Source organism: Emys orbicularis, chromosome 8, assembly GCF_028017835.1.
Source record: "Emys orbicularis isolate rEmyOrb1 chromosome 8, rEmyOrb1.hap1, whole genome shotgun sequence".
NCBI classification, from domain to species: Eukaryota; Metazoa; Chordata; order Testudines; family Emydidae; genus Emys; species Emys orbicularis.
In genome coordinates this window covers 10,912,820-10,929,261 of record NC_088690.1, presented here as the reverse complement: position 1 = coordinate 10,929,261, position 16,442 = coordinate 10,912,820, and the positions used below count along the sequence as shown (strand labels likewise).

Below are 16,442 nucleotides of genomic sequence, written 5' to 3'. Positions count from 1 at the left end.
ATCAACAGTTAAATATAAACCACCTCACCACTGATAATACAGGTAAATAGAAAATGATTATGAGATGCTGTCCTCGGCTAAGGAAAACCATGTAAAATTCACAGGTGGCTTTGCAAGTAATGAGATCAGTTTGCAATTCATTAAAATTAAAAGGATGTTACGCTACCCTGCCCCACCTATGGTTTTCTCTGTGTAATGTCAAGCACATGCATCTACAACCTTTTTACAAAGTCACTCACCTTCATTTTGTTCAAATTCATCTAAAACCTTATCAAGGTTATATGCCTCTGCTTGGAAATAGTTCTCCATTTGTCAGAAAATACCATCCAGTTCCTTGTCTGAACCTGTCAAACAGAGACCAGATTACCAACAGGTATTCAAGATTCAGTTAGCAATATTCCATTATCCACTCCCTTTATTTACCAGGAGAAAATTCCCTCAAATATATTCAAAATGTAGGTAAATTTAACGTATTGCACACACAAATTGAGGGCTTTTTCTGATGATCAAAATTATTTCTGCACTTGAATTAACCTAATCCTAATTAGCTGCTTCCCCATCAAGATAAATTTTGATTTTTTTAAAACTTGGCAACCTTCAAAGTTTACAAATAATGTTAAAACATATATGCTTTAAATTTTAAGACAAGTCCAGATTTTTTTTAAATAATTAACTACCTGAGAGCATGTGAAATGTCAGACACTAAAAACCAGCATACTGACAGAGCAAATTTACATGTAGAATTTGTTGATGTGGGCCAGGTGGCTGAAGCTACAATGTTGTTAACATTTGGGAGAGGACATTTCATTTTCATATGCTGGCTGTCAGAGCAGCTGAAACTATTCTAATCAGATGAATGGAAAGTATACTAAGCCATTTGAATCTGCAAGTGTAAGTCATTTCATAGTACACTTCATTCCATACCACACCACTTACAAGGCATTATATGCAAGACTGTCTTTCAGAGATACAGAAATAAAATGCTTCATGAAATCTAAATGGGAGAGAGATATTTTTCTGTAGGGGTGGCAAGAAGGAAGTGCCCTTTTTTTCCCATGTTCCAAACCACCCTGATTTTTCCCACCACAATACCGTGATAATCAAGAGGAGGAATCTTCCACTCTTATTTATTGACAGCATTTCCATCTTAACTGATGAGCGGAGATATTTTTCAGCACATTATCAGTAAATCAAAAATCACACTATAATCATACGCTTTTGCCAACATGGCTCATTACTGGTAGCACAACTAGGTGTTTCAAGGACCTTCTTAATATTTCAATTTCAAGGAATAAGTTAACACTGCTATCTACCCCACCATTTAAATGGAACTATCAAACCTGGTAAGCTAAACATTTAACCTGGTACAAGTTTCAGATATCAAAGGTGGTGGCAGTACAAGCTTCCCCATATTGCCTCGTCTCTGTGGCTATCCCAGAAGACCCTCAGAAAGGTGAGACTCGCTTTCAACGGTAAGCATGAGTTTGACAGGATTTCTGTAATACTTGCATTACCAACATGTCTGCTGTAGATGTGAGAACTCCCACATTCAACACACAGGCCATGGAAAAGCAACACCATCTAATGAACGAGACGCTCAACTGATAGTCTGAAGTTCAGGATTTTAGTCTCATTCTGCCACTGGACTAGCTATATGGCTTTGGACAAGTAATTTAATATGTCCATGCCTCTGTTTCCCTATACATAAAAAACAGATAATACTTAATTCCTTAGCCCCCTTCCTCCCAGAGGTAGTGTATGAATAAATGTGAAATGCTCTGACACAATTGTTGAGTAGATTCTAGTGATTCCTAACAACATAAGTTAAGGTAAACACCCCCATTAAAAGATCGTCTCAGGGTGGAGGGGAAAACAACATGGGAAAGATAGATAAACTGAGTCATTAAGGATATTTCTTCAACTTAACATAACCAGTCAAGTGACACTTTAGCTCTAGCAGCACAAGGAATATGATATTTTTGCTAACAATGGTTGCCAGCACTGAGATGCGCTGATCTAGTTCTGAAAACATTTAAATTCCCAGCACAGACATTTTCTCTGTTACAGAGTGCATGCCATAGCATGCCTACTGTATATGGGGCCTTTGATTTGACCTATTCCTTGGAAATCATCTGAAACAAAAGGGAGAGAAAAGGTCTTATTCTCCTCAGGACTTGTTTTCAACACTGTGTGACGAGGGGGAAAACAGTCAGGGTATGTCTATACAGTCCAAGTTCAAATGTGTACATCACAGTTAAACAGCCCCTCAGCCTGAGCCCCACAAGCCCAAGTCAGCTGGCATGAGCCAGTCGCAAGTATCAAATTGCAGTATAGACATACACATAGTTCCTGAGAGGTAGATTCTGGCTTCATGAAGAACAGCCAGCTGCAAGGTTTAGGGTCTGTTGTCCATGCTACAAATACAACTGAATCAGGAAACTAATTACAGCAGGGTTGCAATCTGAAGTTACACTTCATCTTAACCATGCACCCTACCTTGTTTACACCAGGAAAATGCACAATGTTAGAAAATATATTGACTAACACGTTTTAACTACCACAGTGTTAAACACAATTTTTCCTTTAGTTTGAACAAAGACAGTTGTGTTTAAACACATTAGCAGGTCAACCAGCAATAATGCAAAATTAAGGGTGAGAAATCAAGCATTCAAATGTGAGGATATGCAGATTTAAATGTTTTTAAGCTCAACCTTAACTTTGTCTCCTTGTGTTTATACCTTGACATCTGATTACAAATTATTTATCAATATATAATACAATGGAAATGTCTTATTTTTAAGTCTCAGTGACATCTACAACACAAATCCATTTTAAAGAAAATCAGTTCAATAGTTTTGAAGTTATGAATTGTATTAGGCCCCATCACAAGCTCATGTTAAAAAACAGGGACCAGATTCACTGATGCAATCCAAAGGGTCTAGAAAGCAGCCTGATCTCACCTGGCATGGGGAAGTCCCCAAATGGTGTAGAGTGAGTGTAGCTACACCATCTCCCAACAAGGCAGTTAACTGGGATGGGAAGGAATACAGACAGGATGCTGCTGCATTCCAAATATTTTCTACTGGCAGATGGTTCCTTTGGGGGCTATAATCAGCAGTGTACTTTAGAGCAGCCTAAAGTATTTCAGGGCCAGCACAGAACCAACCCCAGAGTCAGGGAGACACATATGCTCCTTCCTTCCCCCATGCCAACTGTGCCCAGCAAAAACCTAAATATTTGCAAGCCATAATTAACGTGGGTTAGATGGCCACTTATGTAGCAGCAAAATAAACTATTACGGGTCAGGCATAACACTAATTATGTTTTCTCTCCTTAGTTTCTCAATGAGAAAACTACTTAAAACAGAGACAGAATCCAGAGAACAGTCCTCTCCAGATTATGATATCGTGAAATGTGGAGACTATACTACTTGCCTCTAAAAAAAATTAAATAAAAATTCAGCAAAATCTCAATTCATGCAAAACTACTACATCAAAATGTTAAGCGGTCCTGAAAGGAAATTCAAAGATAAGGCTAGATCCCGGGCCTTAGCCCTCCCAAATCTGCCCATGTGTATTATACTGTGTATGGCTGTAAGATCATCCACTGTTGCAAGGCATACAGCTAGATGACTAATCATATCATTTACAATACCCAGGCATACAGGCAACAAGCTGAGTGATTTACACAATAGCAACATTAAGTGAAGCTTTGCTTTCAAGAGTTTGAGAAAAGTTCAGCATTTTTCATTTGATACCATATTGGCTTTCTCCGAGCAGCTAAAGTCTTTTGTACAGATTTAGAGATTTTCTAAAATGCCAGGTTTACATAGCAGACTAGGACAGCTTGTATTCATGAGTCCCTACGGACACTTACTGCAAATCAGCAGATTATTAGGCTGCCAGGCACACCTAAGTCCATGCACTCAAAATCCTTCATAACATTTTTCATTCAAATAAATGATTGCAGAATACAGCATTTGCATTTTTTAAATTAGCTGTTTCTTCCCTAAATACACAAACACTAAATTAGTGCACTTTAGAAACAAAACAGCCTGCAAAACTTTAGTGGTTCTCTTGCATCTTTTCCTCCCTTTCATTTTGATGCCTTCACTCAGAGGATCCCACCAAACTCTCGAAACACCTACCTTTACCTTGTGCACCAAAACACCATCGTCTTAATACATATTCCTCCTTAAAAATAGGCTTCTTCCACAAAGCCTTCTAAAAGATGCTCAACCAAAATTAACTCAACTACATCAAGATTGTTATTTTATTCAAAGTATTATACTGTACATTTCACATCTACACTGTTTGTATTTAATTTAGAATTTTGGCAGGGGCCCAATCTGGCAAACAGTTACACACCTGAGAATAGTAACTTCCTCGGCAAAGTCCCACTGAGGTCAATTAGATTCTGACCAAAAGTACTAGCAGGCATTTGTAGGATTGAGCAGTTTGAAACGCATCAGACAGGATTCCTGTGCTCAGTAACAATGTGAACCATGATGCTGTTTGAAACCACTCCATTCAAATTACTTTCCTGCTTCTTAAAACATAAAAAGGGCATCCATAAAGGAATTCTCTAGCATAAATATATAAACTTTTTTGTAAGGACCACTCAAGTGAATTGGACGGCAAGCACTGATTTATGTAAATAGAGATACCAACAATCATTGACCTATTGGTTTTTGAGGCGGAAGGAGGAAGCCGGAAGACATACACTACAATGATTACATGGCTTTGAAAACATTTTTAAAGAGTGAAACATCTCTTTAGGTTTCTGTAATTAACACCACATGCAGAACAATGTTTCTGGCTTAAGAAAAAATCAAATCTGATCACTCATTCAGGTCATTTTTCAGCACAGAGTACATTTTTGGGGCTTATTTTAAGATTCCTGAAAACAGGAGTTTAATATGCACACAAATATATCTGCATAGGTATAATTAAGATTTAAATTAGATTATTTTTCCCTCCCTAATCATGCCTGAGTTTTGCCCATCACGTGATTTATATTGGCTGAAGTGACAGCAAAGAACAAGCTGAAGAACAAGGTCACACACAACTAGAGAAAGCAATTCACTTTAAATGGCACTATTTTTATTGATTTTAGTCTCTCTCAAATAGCAGGTGCTTTACAAATGTTAGAAAACAATATCCAATACAAAATTTTAAGTCTTCAGTAAATGCATGGAACTGTCTATACATCAATAATAAATCAAGCCCACAAAATGACTACTCCTAACACTTTATAGCCACTACCCTGAAAGCCTTACACAACACAGTACAGTTAATGTTTTAAAATAATTACTTTATAAACTTTATGGACAAAAATCTGTATATTTTAATATTTTTAATGAGAAACTGATAATTTAAATTTGGTCCACCCTAAGACAAATAAAAATGTTTCCACATTTCCCCTCCATAAATCCAAATGCAGAGAGTTGTTTGTAAACAAATACACATTCTACTGAGAAGTTTGAAGCCCAAAATGGCTTGAAGCACTAAGAACCAGCCACTGAAATTAACTATACAAAAGTGAACCTGACTTCATTGATTTTCATTGTCCATGCTGAAATATACAAAGTAAACAAAGAGCATCAGAAGACACAAGCACATTGAAACATTGTAATTATTTCACTTAAAAATCCAAGACATTATTAAAAAATGTGTTTGTTTTCAACAGTTAGTTAAACTGACGCAGTCCCTTTAAATAAGCTCACTGATGCCTATCCCTAGCTGCTATTTACCAGAAACGGTCTGCTGGAAATGCTGAAGTATAAAACCAGCAATTATTATTTATAAAACAAATGACGCTTTTCTTTCCATCTCCCTTCAAGAAAAAAAAGAGTCAAAACCACAGCTCGTGCCCTTAATGCCCTTTTCTTGACAGAGGAGGCGGCTTAGTGCTTATATAAACAATGGATACCCGTGCTTCTCTTTCCCCAATGCCCTGTCCAAAGCTCCCAAAGTATCAGAGCCTGCCTAGAATTGAATATTTCTCTCCTGCATGGCCGGGGATTAAGGACTGGAAGTGAAAACACACAAGGGTCTAATATAGTATGCTACAATGATCTGGCAGCTATGGTCTCTGTGGCTTAGAACTGTAGTTTAATAAAAAAAATCGTTACCCTTAAACTAAACACACTTCATAAATGAACAGAAACATACACCTTTGTTGCTTGCTGGCTGCCTCACACCCAATTCATGGGAACGAGTACCAGCGTCAAAATTTATTTGGAGTTGTTGTTTCCCCCCCATCCCTTATTTTAAAGGATAATATAACATTTAAGAAGGTCATTCATAACTGTAGAGCAGTTCTGGACTGCTGATCATATGATTTCCATGTAGTGCCCCATGGCAATAAAGACCCATACCTTTATGAATATTTATAGGATTTGAGGAGAAAGACAGGGAAGTGCACACACAACTAACTCTCTTTAGAAAACTGAGGCTGAAACAGGTCTGAGGAGGAGAAGACCCCCAACAACATTTTTAACTTAGTTGTTCCAAAAAAAAAAAAAAAAAAAAAGGACTCTGCTCAATCCTGCAAATCCTTAGTCATGTAAGCAATCCCACTGAACCCAATGGGACTACTTACATGAGTAATCAGTGTTTATGCAAATGAGGACTGGAACGATGGGTCCCTATGTTGGTAGATAGCACCTTATTGTTTCCTTTAGTAAATAACAGTATTCTAGCTCGTATTAAACAAAGTGGATCAGGCCAATTGGGTAACTGCCATATGTTCAGCTACATGTTTCCATTAAAATCGAAGTGAGTTATGTGACTAAGTCACTGTACTTTTTTTAAATTTATTGCAGTATAACGTTTTCCCCTAAATATCTTTGTTTACCTTGTTTTCTTTTCTTCCTTAGAGGTCATCCTGATATTTGAAAGAGTTGGTATAACCTGATTAAGATGATTAATAACTTCACCTTACTGCACCCTGAGACAGATTATTGAGAGCAAAATTGAATTCCAAGGCAGTCTTGCCATCAATTTTGTGGACTTTCAAAAGGCATTCAATAGTGTAAACAGGGAAACAACGTGGAAAATTGTGGAACAATCTGGAATTCCAACAAAATTAATTAACATTATAAAGGCATTCTACGCCAACGCAAAACACTGCATTAAAATGGAAAATGGATTGAGTAAGCCATTCAGCATCAAGACAGGTATAAGGCAGGGGTACGTCCTGTCTCCTTTTTTGTTTATGCTAGTCATCAACTAGGATCTAAAACAATGCGACAGTGATACATATGGCCTAAAATGGAACAATTCAAGGCTATTTGATCTAGACTTTGCTGACGACATTGCTCTTATCAATGAAGATGCCAATGGACTACAAAAATGCACAAGCTAAGTAGAAGTAGTAATGGAGAAGACAGGTTTGAGATACAATGCAAAGAAATTTAAAGTCATGTTAATGGGGACTATAGGGACAGAAATCAAAATTGAAGAGAAACTGGAGACGGTGGACAATTTTACATATCTTGGAAGTACCATCAGCCAAGATGGTACTAGTTCTGAGGAAACAAGACGACGACTTAGGAAGGCAAATGCTGCATTTCGAAGATTCAAAAACATCTGGCAACTCAAAAACATCTCCTTCAAGACAAAACTGAACGTGTACAAAGCAATTGTTATCACCATCACAACATATAGCAGTGAGACATGGCAACTTACCAAGAAAGATACGCAAAAGCTGGATGCATTTCATCACAAAATGTCTGAGAAGAATATTGGGAATAACATATAGAGATAGGAAGATGAATAAAGGCACCCTCTCACAAATAATCTACAAAAGAAGACATCAGTGGCTGAGACATGTGTGGAGAATGCTTACCAAATACCACCCTTGAATGGAAGCCAGAAAAGGCAAGAAGAAAGAGAGGAAGACCGCAAATAACATGGACACGAACAGTTCTGAATAACATCAAGCACCTCCACATGAAATGGGAAGATTTGGAGAGAAGGGCAGTGGACAGGCAAGGATGGCAAATGTGGGTAGCCCAATGTGCAGCAAAGCACGGGATGGTCTAAGGTAAGGACTGTCACTGAATCAGAAGGGCAGTGTTCTATGGCTCAAAGCTGGTACTTTCAATCATTATTTTGAAGAGGGCAGAGGCTTAAATGTTTTAACCAGAATAATCTTCAATAGCTCAACAGAGATGCATTTTATTTGTTGATGAAAAAGTACAATAAATCAAGACTGAACAACAAACTGAATTCAATGGCCATTGCATTGAAGAACAGTTTACTGAGTCACTGAAAAGCAGAGCTGATATTCCAGAAACAGCTCAGAAAGTCCACCGTGTCAAGATATAGCAAGAATAACTAATTATAAACAACATATTATGAAGTAGCAAGAAGTGCAGCTATAAATACAAGATTTTTAATTTTTGCATCCAGGTAGTCATCAATGTTTGTGCCTGGCAATATCTGAACCACCAAATGCTGGGCCTCTCTTTCAGCCAACCTTATGTTTCTTTTTGTTGTCGTTATTCCTCACTCTATGAACTGATTTAGGCTAAATTTGAATTGTGGTGCTTATGAAAGTAATATTGACTACAATGGCCATAGCCAGGCATACTGCTGACAAGAGAGCTTTGTAAATAACCCCCACCCGATATACCTCAATTTCTGGCCAATAACACTTAACATTCCAGTCCTGGGTTTCTCCTGACTGAAGACTAACATAGGTGATGGTTTTGTGATGTAGGCTGAGACCACCAAATCACTTATTTTTGACAGTGAAAAGCTAATGAAATAATGTTTTATGTCAATTAGACAACTTCCAGTCACCCCACTGGGTTATGTTTTTTGTATAAACAAATTAAAAAAACAGCATGTTTTATTATCAACTTACCATGCATTACTCAGCATCTACAAGGGTTCTCTGCTCTTTAAAGCTTATGAACGCTCAGGCATAAACAAACAGTGTGGCAGATTGAAGAGATCTCCAATATCTAAGGCTCATATATAAATGTTCACTCTGTCATGGCACCTAGGCCCAAGTCCATCTCTATGCTATTGCAAATCTAAATCTTCCCTGAAGGAGAGAGGCTAATCTGTCTGTCTATGAAAATTGAATATTCTGAATACTATAAAGAATTGTGCAACTTGACCCAAAAATGCAACAAAACAATGAACACTTACAACTATTTATAGATTAAGTTGCCTGCATACAAATATTTATATATGATGGTTTATATATGATGTTGTGAGCCAGGAACCAATTAGTGCCTGGCAAGTGGCACAGAGGAGGTCCATACAGGTCACAGGAATCTCCTGAGTCTGATATGTGCATTCTAGTTCACCAATGAGTGTCATGTGAGGCCTCAAATAAAAAGGTGTCATCCCAGTCATCAGGATCATTGTGAAATGCATGTACAGATGTTGTGTAAGGAGTTATGTATAAGCACTGAAAATTATAAGGTCTGGGTCTAGGGACTGGTCACCAGCAAAGGTGAAAAACAGGTTTCCTGTCAGACAAGAATTGTTTAACTAGCTGGCTGTTTCTATGTAAATTACATATTGTAAAGTTCACAATGGGTCTCCTGTCACCAGTCTGAACTGAATGCAAATGAAGGAGTGGGGACTTCAGAAAGAAACTAATAGGAGGAGAAAAATAATGGGGTGGGGGGGAAGAGACCCAACCTGGAGGTACACATCAGAGGCTTGCTCCACTAAATTTGGGGGGCAGACACCCTTCCACTCTTCTCTGAAGAAGTAACAGGACAGCAATTTTGCTTCATGAAAAAGGGGTCTCAACTGCGGTTGGCTGAAAATGCTGGAGTGAAATTTGAGTGAGATAAACTTCTTTAGACAGGAAGTTAACCTGTTTGTTAAGTTTAGTCTCTAGAAAGCACCTTCTGTTTTTGTTTTATATGCAACCATTTGTTTCCAATAATATTCTTACTTCCTATCATTTTATTCTCTGTTTTTTTATAATAAACTTATTCTTGTTTTCACGGTAACTATACCTAAGTGCTGTGGTGTTAAGCAAAGTACTGATCCTGAGTTGACTCTTACAAGCTGGTGCATACGATTCCTTTGGGAACAGCAGACCTGGTAATCCAGTGACTGATCACTGGATAAGTAGAGAGCGTCTCCCACCGACATAGTGCAGTGTGGACAGCGCTTAAGTCGATGTAACATACATCGCTCGGGGGGGGGGGGTGTCTTTTTCTCACCCCTGAGTGACTTAAGTTACACCAATTTAAATGGTAGCATAGACCAGCCCTGAGAGGATGGTGTATGCCTATCGCTACCTGTACAGAAAGAGGGAGGCTTGCACAGACCTGGAACATAGTGCTTGTATTGCCAGACACTGGTGGGTTCAGGGAGCTGATCCACAGCAGGCATAGACAAGACTGCTTCATGCTAAAGGAAGGTAGTAGTACGGTGCCTCACAACCCTGCGTACCTCAGGGGAGCATCACAGATGTGTATATATAAGTAACGTGCCAGTTACCATCTGCATAAGACAAACATACATCAACGGTCAGAAAAACAAAAACAAAAACAAAATTCTTCATACCGCCCTAGAGTTATTTGGTATTCTGAACAAGCTTATCTTTGTAGTTGCCTTCCAGGAGAGAACTACTGTGGGATTCTGCATCTATTTACTGGGGTATGCCCTGTGCAGAGAGATGTCTCTTGCATTATAGCCTAGGAGTGGAAACATTCAACTTCATCCTAGTTTCTGGTGGTAGGGAATTAAGCAGCTGAAGACCTTCCAACTAGAACATTCTGCCCTGGGTCCTCAAGAATATTTCACCACTGGAACTGGTAGCCTCAACATTTGTGACTCTTGTTTATTCCATACTGGATTACCAGGGCCTAATCTGTTTATTTACATTAACACCCTTGAATAAGGAAATTAACCATAAAAAATTGTCATTGAAGAAGAAACGCTAATGTAAATAGTGTTTAAATAAATGCTTGTATCGCTAAGACAAGCTATGCCAAAGTAACACTGAGAGTCCTATTTAAACACACACAAAATTCAGAACCATGTCACTTCACTGTGACTCTATATTACATGTAAGACCAGCATTCAAAGCCTGGCCACAACAGACTTGGGAATGAAGTGTAAGCTTTAAATATGGCCTTTAACATTCAGATCCTTAACATTACCGTCATGTAGCTCTATATTAAATTTCCTTTGGTATTTAATGGTGGTTTAAAAGAAAATATTTTGAGGGATATGGAAGAGAGAGTACTGTTAGAGCTGGGTAAAAAATTTTCAGCAAATAGTTAATTTGCCAAAAATGCAATTTCAGGTTAACCAAAACTATTTGCAAATTCATGTCAAATTTACCAAATAATTTCAACCCAACTCAATTATTTTTGACTTTCCAATTTACTGAAATTTTCCACACACACACACACAAAACTTTTCAGGTGGACCAGAAACAATTTCCCCCCCCTCCAATACTTCAGAATTACCAGAAAGCCAAAAAATCCATTATTCACTCAGCTCTAATTCTTACCACAACAAAATCATTGACATGATTAACAATTCCTTTGAAAATGAGTATTTTAAGAAGTAAAGTTAACACCCTTTTAAAAATACATAGTAATGAACTAATAACCTAAAGAAAATTCTGTTTTTAACGCCGATTTAACAAGAATTTTTTTTTATTCTTTATTATTTTAACACAGCTAACACCGACAACCAAGATAACAAAGAGAAGAAAGGTAGGGGGAGGGGAGGGATAGCTCAGTGGTTTGAGCATTGGCCTGCTAAACCCAGGGTTGAGAGTTCAATCCTTGAGGGGGCCACTTAGGGATCTGGGGCAAAATCAGTACTTGGTCCTGCTAGTGAAGGCAGGGGGCTGGACTTGATGACCTTTCAGGGTCCCTTCCAGTTCTAGGAGATAGGGATATCTCCGTTAATTTAAATTATTTAAAATCTGGAGCAGAGAGCCAATATCAGATTTTACAAGGTCAGTAAGACCAAACTTTTTCATTATTAAGGAAAAAAAGATACAACAAAGATCATTTTGATCGGTTAGAGATTTGCCTGTACAATTATGTAATAATGGTAATTTTGTTATTCAGCCCCATATCGGGGTTCTTTGTAAAATAAGATCATGAACTAATTATGTTTGATTAATTATCATGAACTAATAATACACCAGAATTATTCCCTTTCAGAAACAGAGATAAGCAATAGTGAAAAAGTTGTGTTGAAAGTGTTTAAAAGACCAAAGAAAAGCCTGAAAGGTAAGCAAAGGAGGACAGGAGAGGAATGGTAAGAAGGAGAGGAGAGGGGGAAAAGTGGAGAAAGGGAGAGGATGGGAGGCATCTAGGGTCATGTGAGGGTGGAAGCAAAAGAGATGACCTGATGGGGAAATTTATCTGATTATTCCAAAACTTCCAAAAAAGAGGACCATATATCCATAAATTTATATTGGCCGTTTCTGTTGTGAAACACTATTTGTTTCGTTGCCGCCAGGCTCACTTCGATAGCTGGGCACACTGTTGTAGAATCAGACGTTTGGCTATGATCATAGCTTTATCCAACCAAAGTTTTTCAAAGGATATTAGTTTCCAAGACAGATTGGTTAGGCACAGGATGGCATTGCCAGCCTGCAGTTCCACCTTGGTGGAGAGAAAGAAATTGGCCCAAATATTTACCTCTGTTCAAAAAGGACAGGTTACAGGGCAATCCAAAGCATATCGTATAAGTTAGCACCTGCAGCACTGCAGCTCCAGCATTTGTCAGATCTGGCTGCTCGGGACCTGAAAAGTCTACAAAAGTCCAGAGCATCCTCCAAAGAATTTTCTGCTGGATTAATCTTAACCCCAAATCTAGCAAGCTATGCTGCATGTTGGAACAAAACTGATTCCACTAAATGTTGGTAAGAGAAAATTGACAGCTCATGTTCCCTAGACAGCTCTCTAACATTCTCACTGCTGACTGCCAATTTGCCTGAGAGGTAGGAATACAGACTAGACAGCCCTAGGTAACAGGGCCGGCTCCAGGCACCAGCTTAACAAGCAGGTGCTTGAGGCGGCCAAGGGAGAGGGGCGGCACCTGCGGCAATTCGGGGGCGGCAGGTCCCTCACTCCCTCTAGGAGCGAAGGACCTGCCGCTGCCGATCGCGGCTTTTTTTTTTTTTTTCCCCAATTGCCGCCGCCGATCGCAGCAGAAATGCTGGAGCAGGCCCTGCTAGGTAAGACAGAGTTACTTTTTCAGAAAGCCCCAGTACTTGGGGAAGGCATTCAGTGCTGCAAAGGCATCTAGCCCATACTGGCATTGCAGAGCATATTCAAATTAAAGGTATTGCTATTCTTTCTTTGGATCCAGTTGGAATTTCTCCCTAATTTGAGGAAAGGACATAAAGGAATCATTTCAGTTATGTGGGTTGTGCTCAAAATCTTTTTTGTAATCCAAACGGGGCATAGAATAGGTCTATGTGCAATTAAAATTTTGGAGTGACCCCAAATTAAAGGCTTAGTGTAATAAGGGATGACATTTAAACTTAAAAAAAAACCTGATACCAGGATTTCCTAGCAGCTAAAATTGTAACAGATATCTCCTTAGAGAAACAGTAGAAGTCTGAGTTTAGGACTGATTCTAATGGTAATGGAGCTATGATTCCTTCCTCCATGCACAGCCAGGATGGAGAGCCTGTGTCAGGAGGTCAGCCATTGTGTTGTTTGGCTCAAGATTGAGGATATATAGTAAAGCGTAGGGTTGGGCAGACCAAAGTCTTGTGATTTGATAGGCAGCTGCATTTTTCAAAGGATAATCTGGGCTTGTTGCCCACACTCCACAAGAAGGTCTTAAAAATGTTAATTCCGAAAAAAGGGGGAATATAAACTGGCAAAGAGCTAAGGACAAATAGAAGTCTCAGGAGGACATTCAACTTTAATAAATTAACTCTGCTCCAAAGGGATAGAGAGAGGGCCTGCCATGTATATAAATCCAGAGCTGTGTGTGTGATAAAAGGACTGAAATTAATTTTAACTATTTATTTTATATTCCTAGGAAAAAGGATCCCAAGTACCTGATTTCTACCTGATACAAGCAAAAAGGATTATCTACAAGGATGATTTATATTATATATTATATTATATTATATTATATTATATTATATATTATATTATATTATATATTATATTATATTATATTATATTATATTATATTATATTATATTATATTATATTATATTATATTATATTCAGACATCCAGAGACTGACAGCTTCCAATTTGTACCATTTTGTACCCTGAGATTTTCCCAAACAACTGAATAGTTTTTAATATGTTAGAGATGGTCTGAAGGGGGTTGATGATGAATAAAAGTATATAATCAGCATAAGCATATTTTCATCTCTCGGGTCCCTATTTTTATATCCTGGATCCCCGGGTATGCTCTAATTTGTATTGCCAGTAGCTTTATGGGAAAATCAAATAGGAGGGTGGACAGCCCTGTCCAATACTACAGCGAAGATTAACAAGTGGGGAGATGTATTTATTGGTTACAACACGGGAGCTAAAATTGGAGTACAAAGGTTTAATCCAGAAAATAAAGGAGGGACCAAATCCAAATTTATTTGAATGAGGAACAAATTCCTCCAATTAGCTCTGTTAAAGGCTTTTTCTGCATCCACCAACAGAATGGCCATTGGTTTCAAGGAGTTTTGATAACATGATAGCACACTGATAAATTGGTAAGTGTTGTCTGATCCATGTCTCTTTTATATAAAAAACACCTGGTCCGAGTGTATTATGTTCCTAATTACTTTTTCTAATTGCCCAGCTAGAATTTTAGACAATATTCTGGTTTGTGTACTCACTTAATTCCTCAGGCATCAGAGAGTGTTTACATTAGCAGCACTTCCATCGCTGATGAGAGCAGCGCTCTAGGGCAGCTATCTCCAGTTTGATGATGGGTCTTATTGGAATGGTAATCCCGTGGCATCCTGGATCCCTGCACAGCCTCCTCTCCCCAAACACTGATAAGCTCCAGTAGCTCAGCATTGCTCCAAGCAGGGGATGGTTTGCTCCATGGAGCAGGCATTGTCACCTGGCCAGACAAGTGAGCACTTGCCAAGAATACAGGAAGGGGATAGCTCAGTGGTTTGAGCATTAGCCTGCTAAACGCAGGGTTGTGAGTTCAATCCTTGAGGGGGCCATTTAAGGATCTGGGGCAAAAATCTGTCTGGGGATTGGTCCTGCTTTGAGCAGGGGGTTGGACTAGATGACCTCCTGAGGTCCCTTCCAACCCTGATATTCTATGATTCAAAGTTCCTGGGGCTTTACAGGGGGAAGGCTGGATGTCTGTTTACCTGGCATCAAAGCAGCAGAGCTGCTGGCCAGAGTGGTCATCTAGGGACTGTGGGATATCCTCTGGAGGCTAAAAGCTGCGTAAACAGGAAGAACATGTCTTCACTTACACATCACCGGTCAGATCTGTATGCCTCTCGGGGAGGTGGTTTTCTTTTTTGCGGTGAAACTTCTGAGTTTCACTGCAAAAACTCATTGGCAAGTGTAGACGCTCCCATGGTTTTTGCACAAAAAAGGGACTTCTTCCGCTTTAAATGGCAAGTGTAGACATGCCCTTAACATCATAGTTCATTAAGGATATTAATCAATAGCTAGCACATATCTGGACCTCTTTGTCAGGTTTAAGCATGACTGAGATTAGGGCTTTATTCACTGAAGGCAGCAGAGTGCCTCTACCAAAAATCTCAGTGTATACTTCAGCAAGCCTGGGAGACAGAGTATCTTTTGAACTGGGCATAAAATTCAGATGGAAAGCAGCTTAGGCCCGGGGGCTTGCCTGATTTCATGTTGCCTAGGGCGGCCAAATCTCAGAGGTATGTAACTGAGAATCGAGCCAAATTTGTTGTTGTTCTGTTAGCTGGGGAAGCTGCAGATTTTGGATATATTCTTCTAGTAACTGATCATCTGGGTATCTTCCGCTAAATACAAGCACTGATAGAATTTGGAGAATTGTTCGTTAATAGTTTTTTGATCAGTGTCTGACCCTGACTAGAGCAAACAGAGGGGATTTTAGCTTTTAGTGAATTCACTCTAAGTCTATGCACTAATAGTTTCCCAGCATGTCTGTTTTAGGCTATGCTTATGCTATACACCACTATCATTGGTGTGTAGTGTACATGTAGCAACACACCACAGTGAAAAGTGCACAGCGTCCACATTGCAGTGTGTCGCTACACCCATCGGTGAAAGCTCTGGCAAGAGGGGAAGCAGTGGGGAAAGGCTTCAGCAGCTCCCCACTGCCAGAGCTTTTCACTGCAAAAGGGAAAAGCTCAGACAGGGGGAGTGCATGGGGAAAGGCGGAGCCTTTCACCACTGCCTCCCCCTGCCAGACCCTTTCTCTGCTGAGGGGAAAGGCTCCAGCCACAGGGAGGCAGCGGGACACAACACCCTACAGCAGCAGGAGCTGCCAGAGC

General features: G+C 39.2%; 1 protein-coding gene across 1 annotated transcript in view; it reads right to left on the bottom strand.

Annotated features, from left to right (window-relative positions):
* Window positions 1-309, bottom strand: part of ZFYVE9 (zinc finger FYVE-type containing 9) — a 47,752-nt gene extending 47,443 nt beyond the window's left edge. Inside the window, exon 1 of the mRNA XM_065409623.1 lies at window positions 240-309. Within this exon, the coding sequence (XP_065265695.1) occupies window positions 240-309 (70 nt within the window). The remainder of the gene's footprint in view (window positions 1-239) is intronic.
* Window positions 310-16,442: the final 16,133 nt, after the last annotated feature.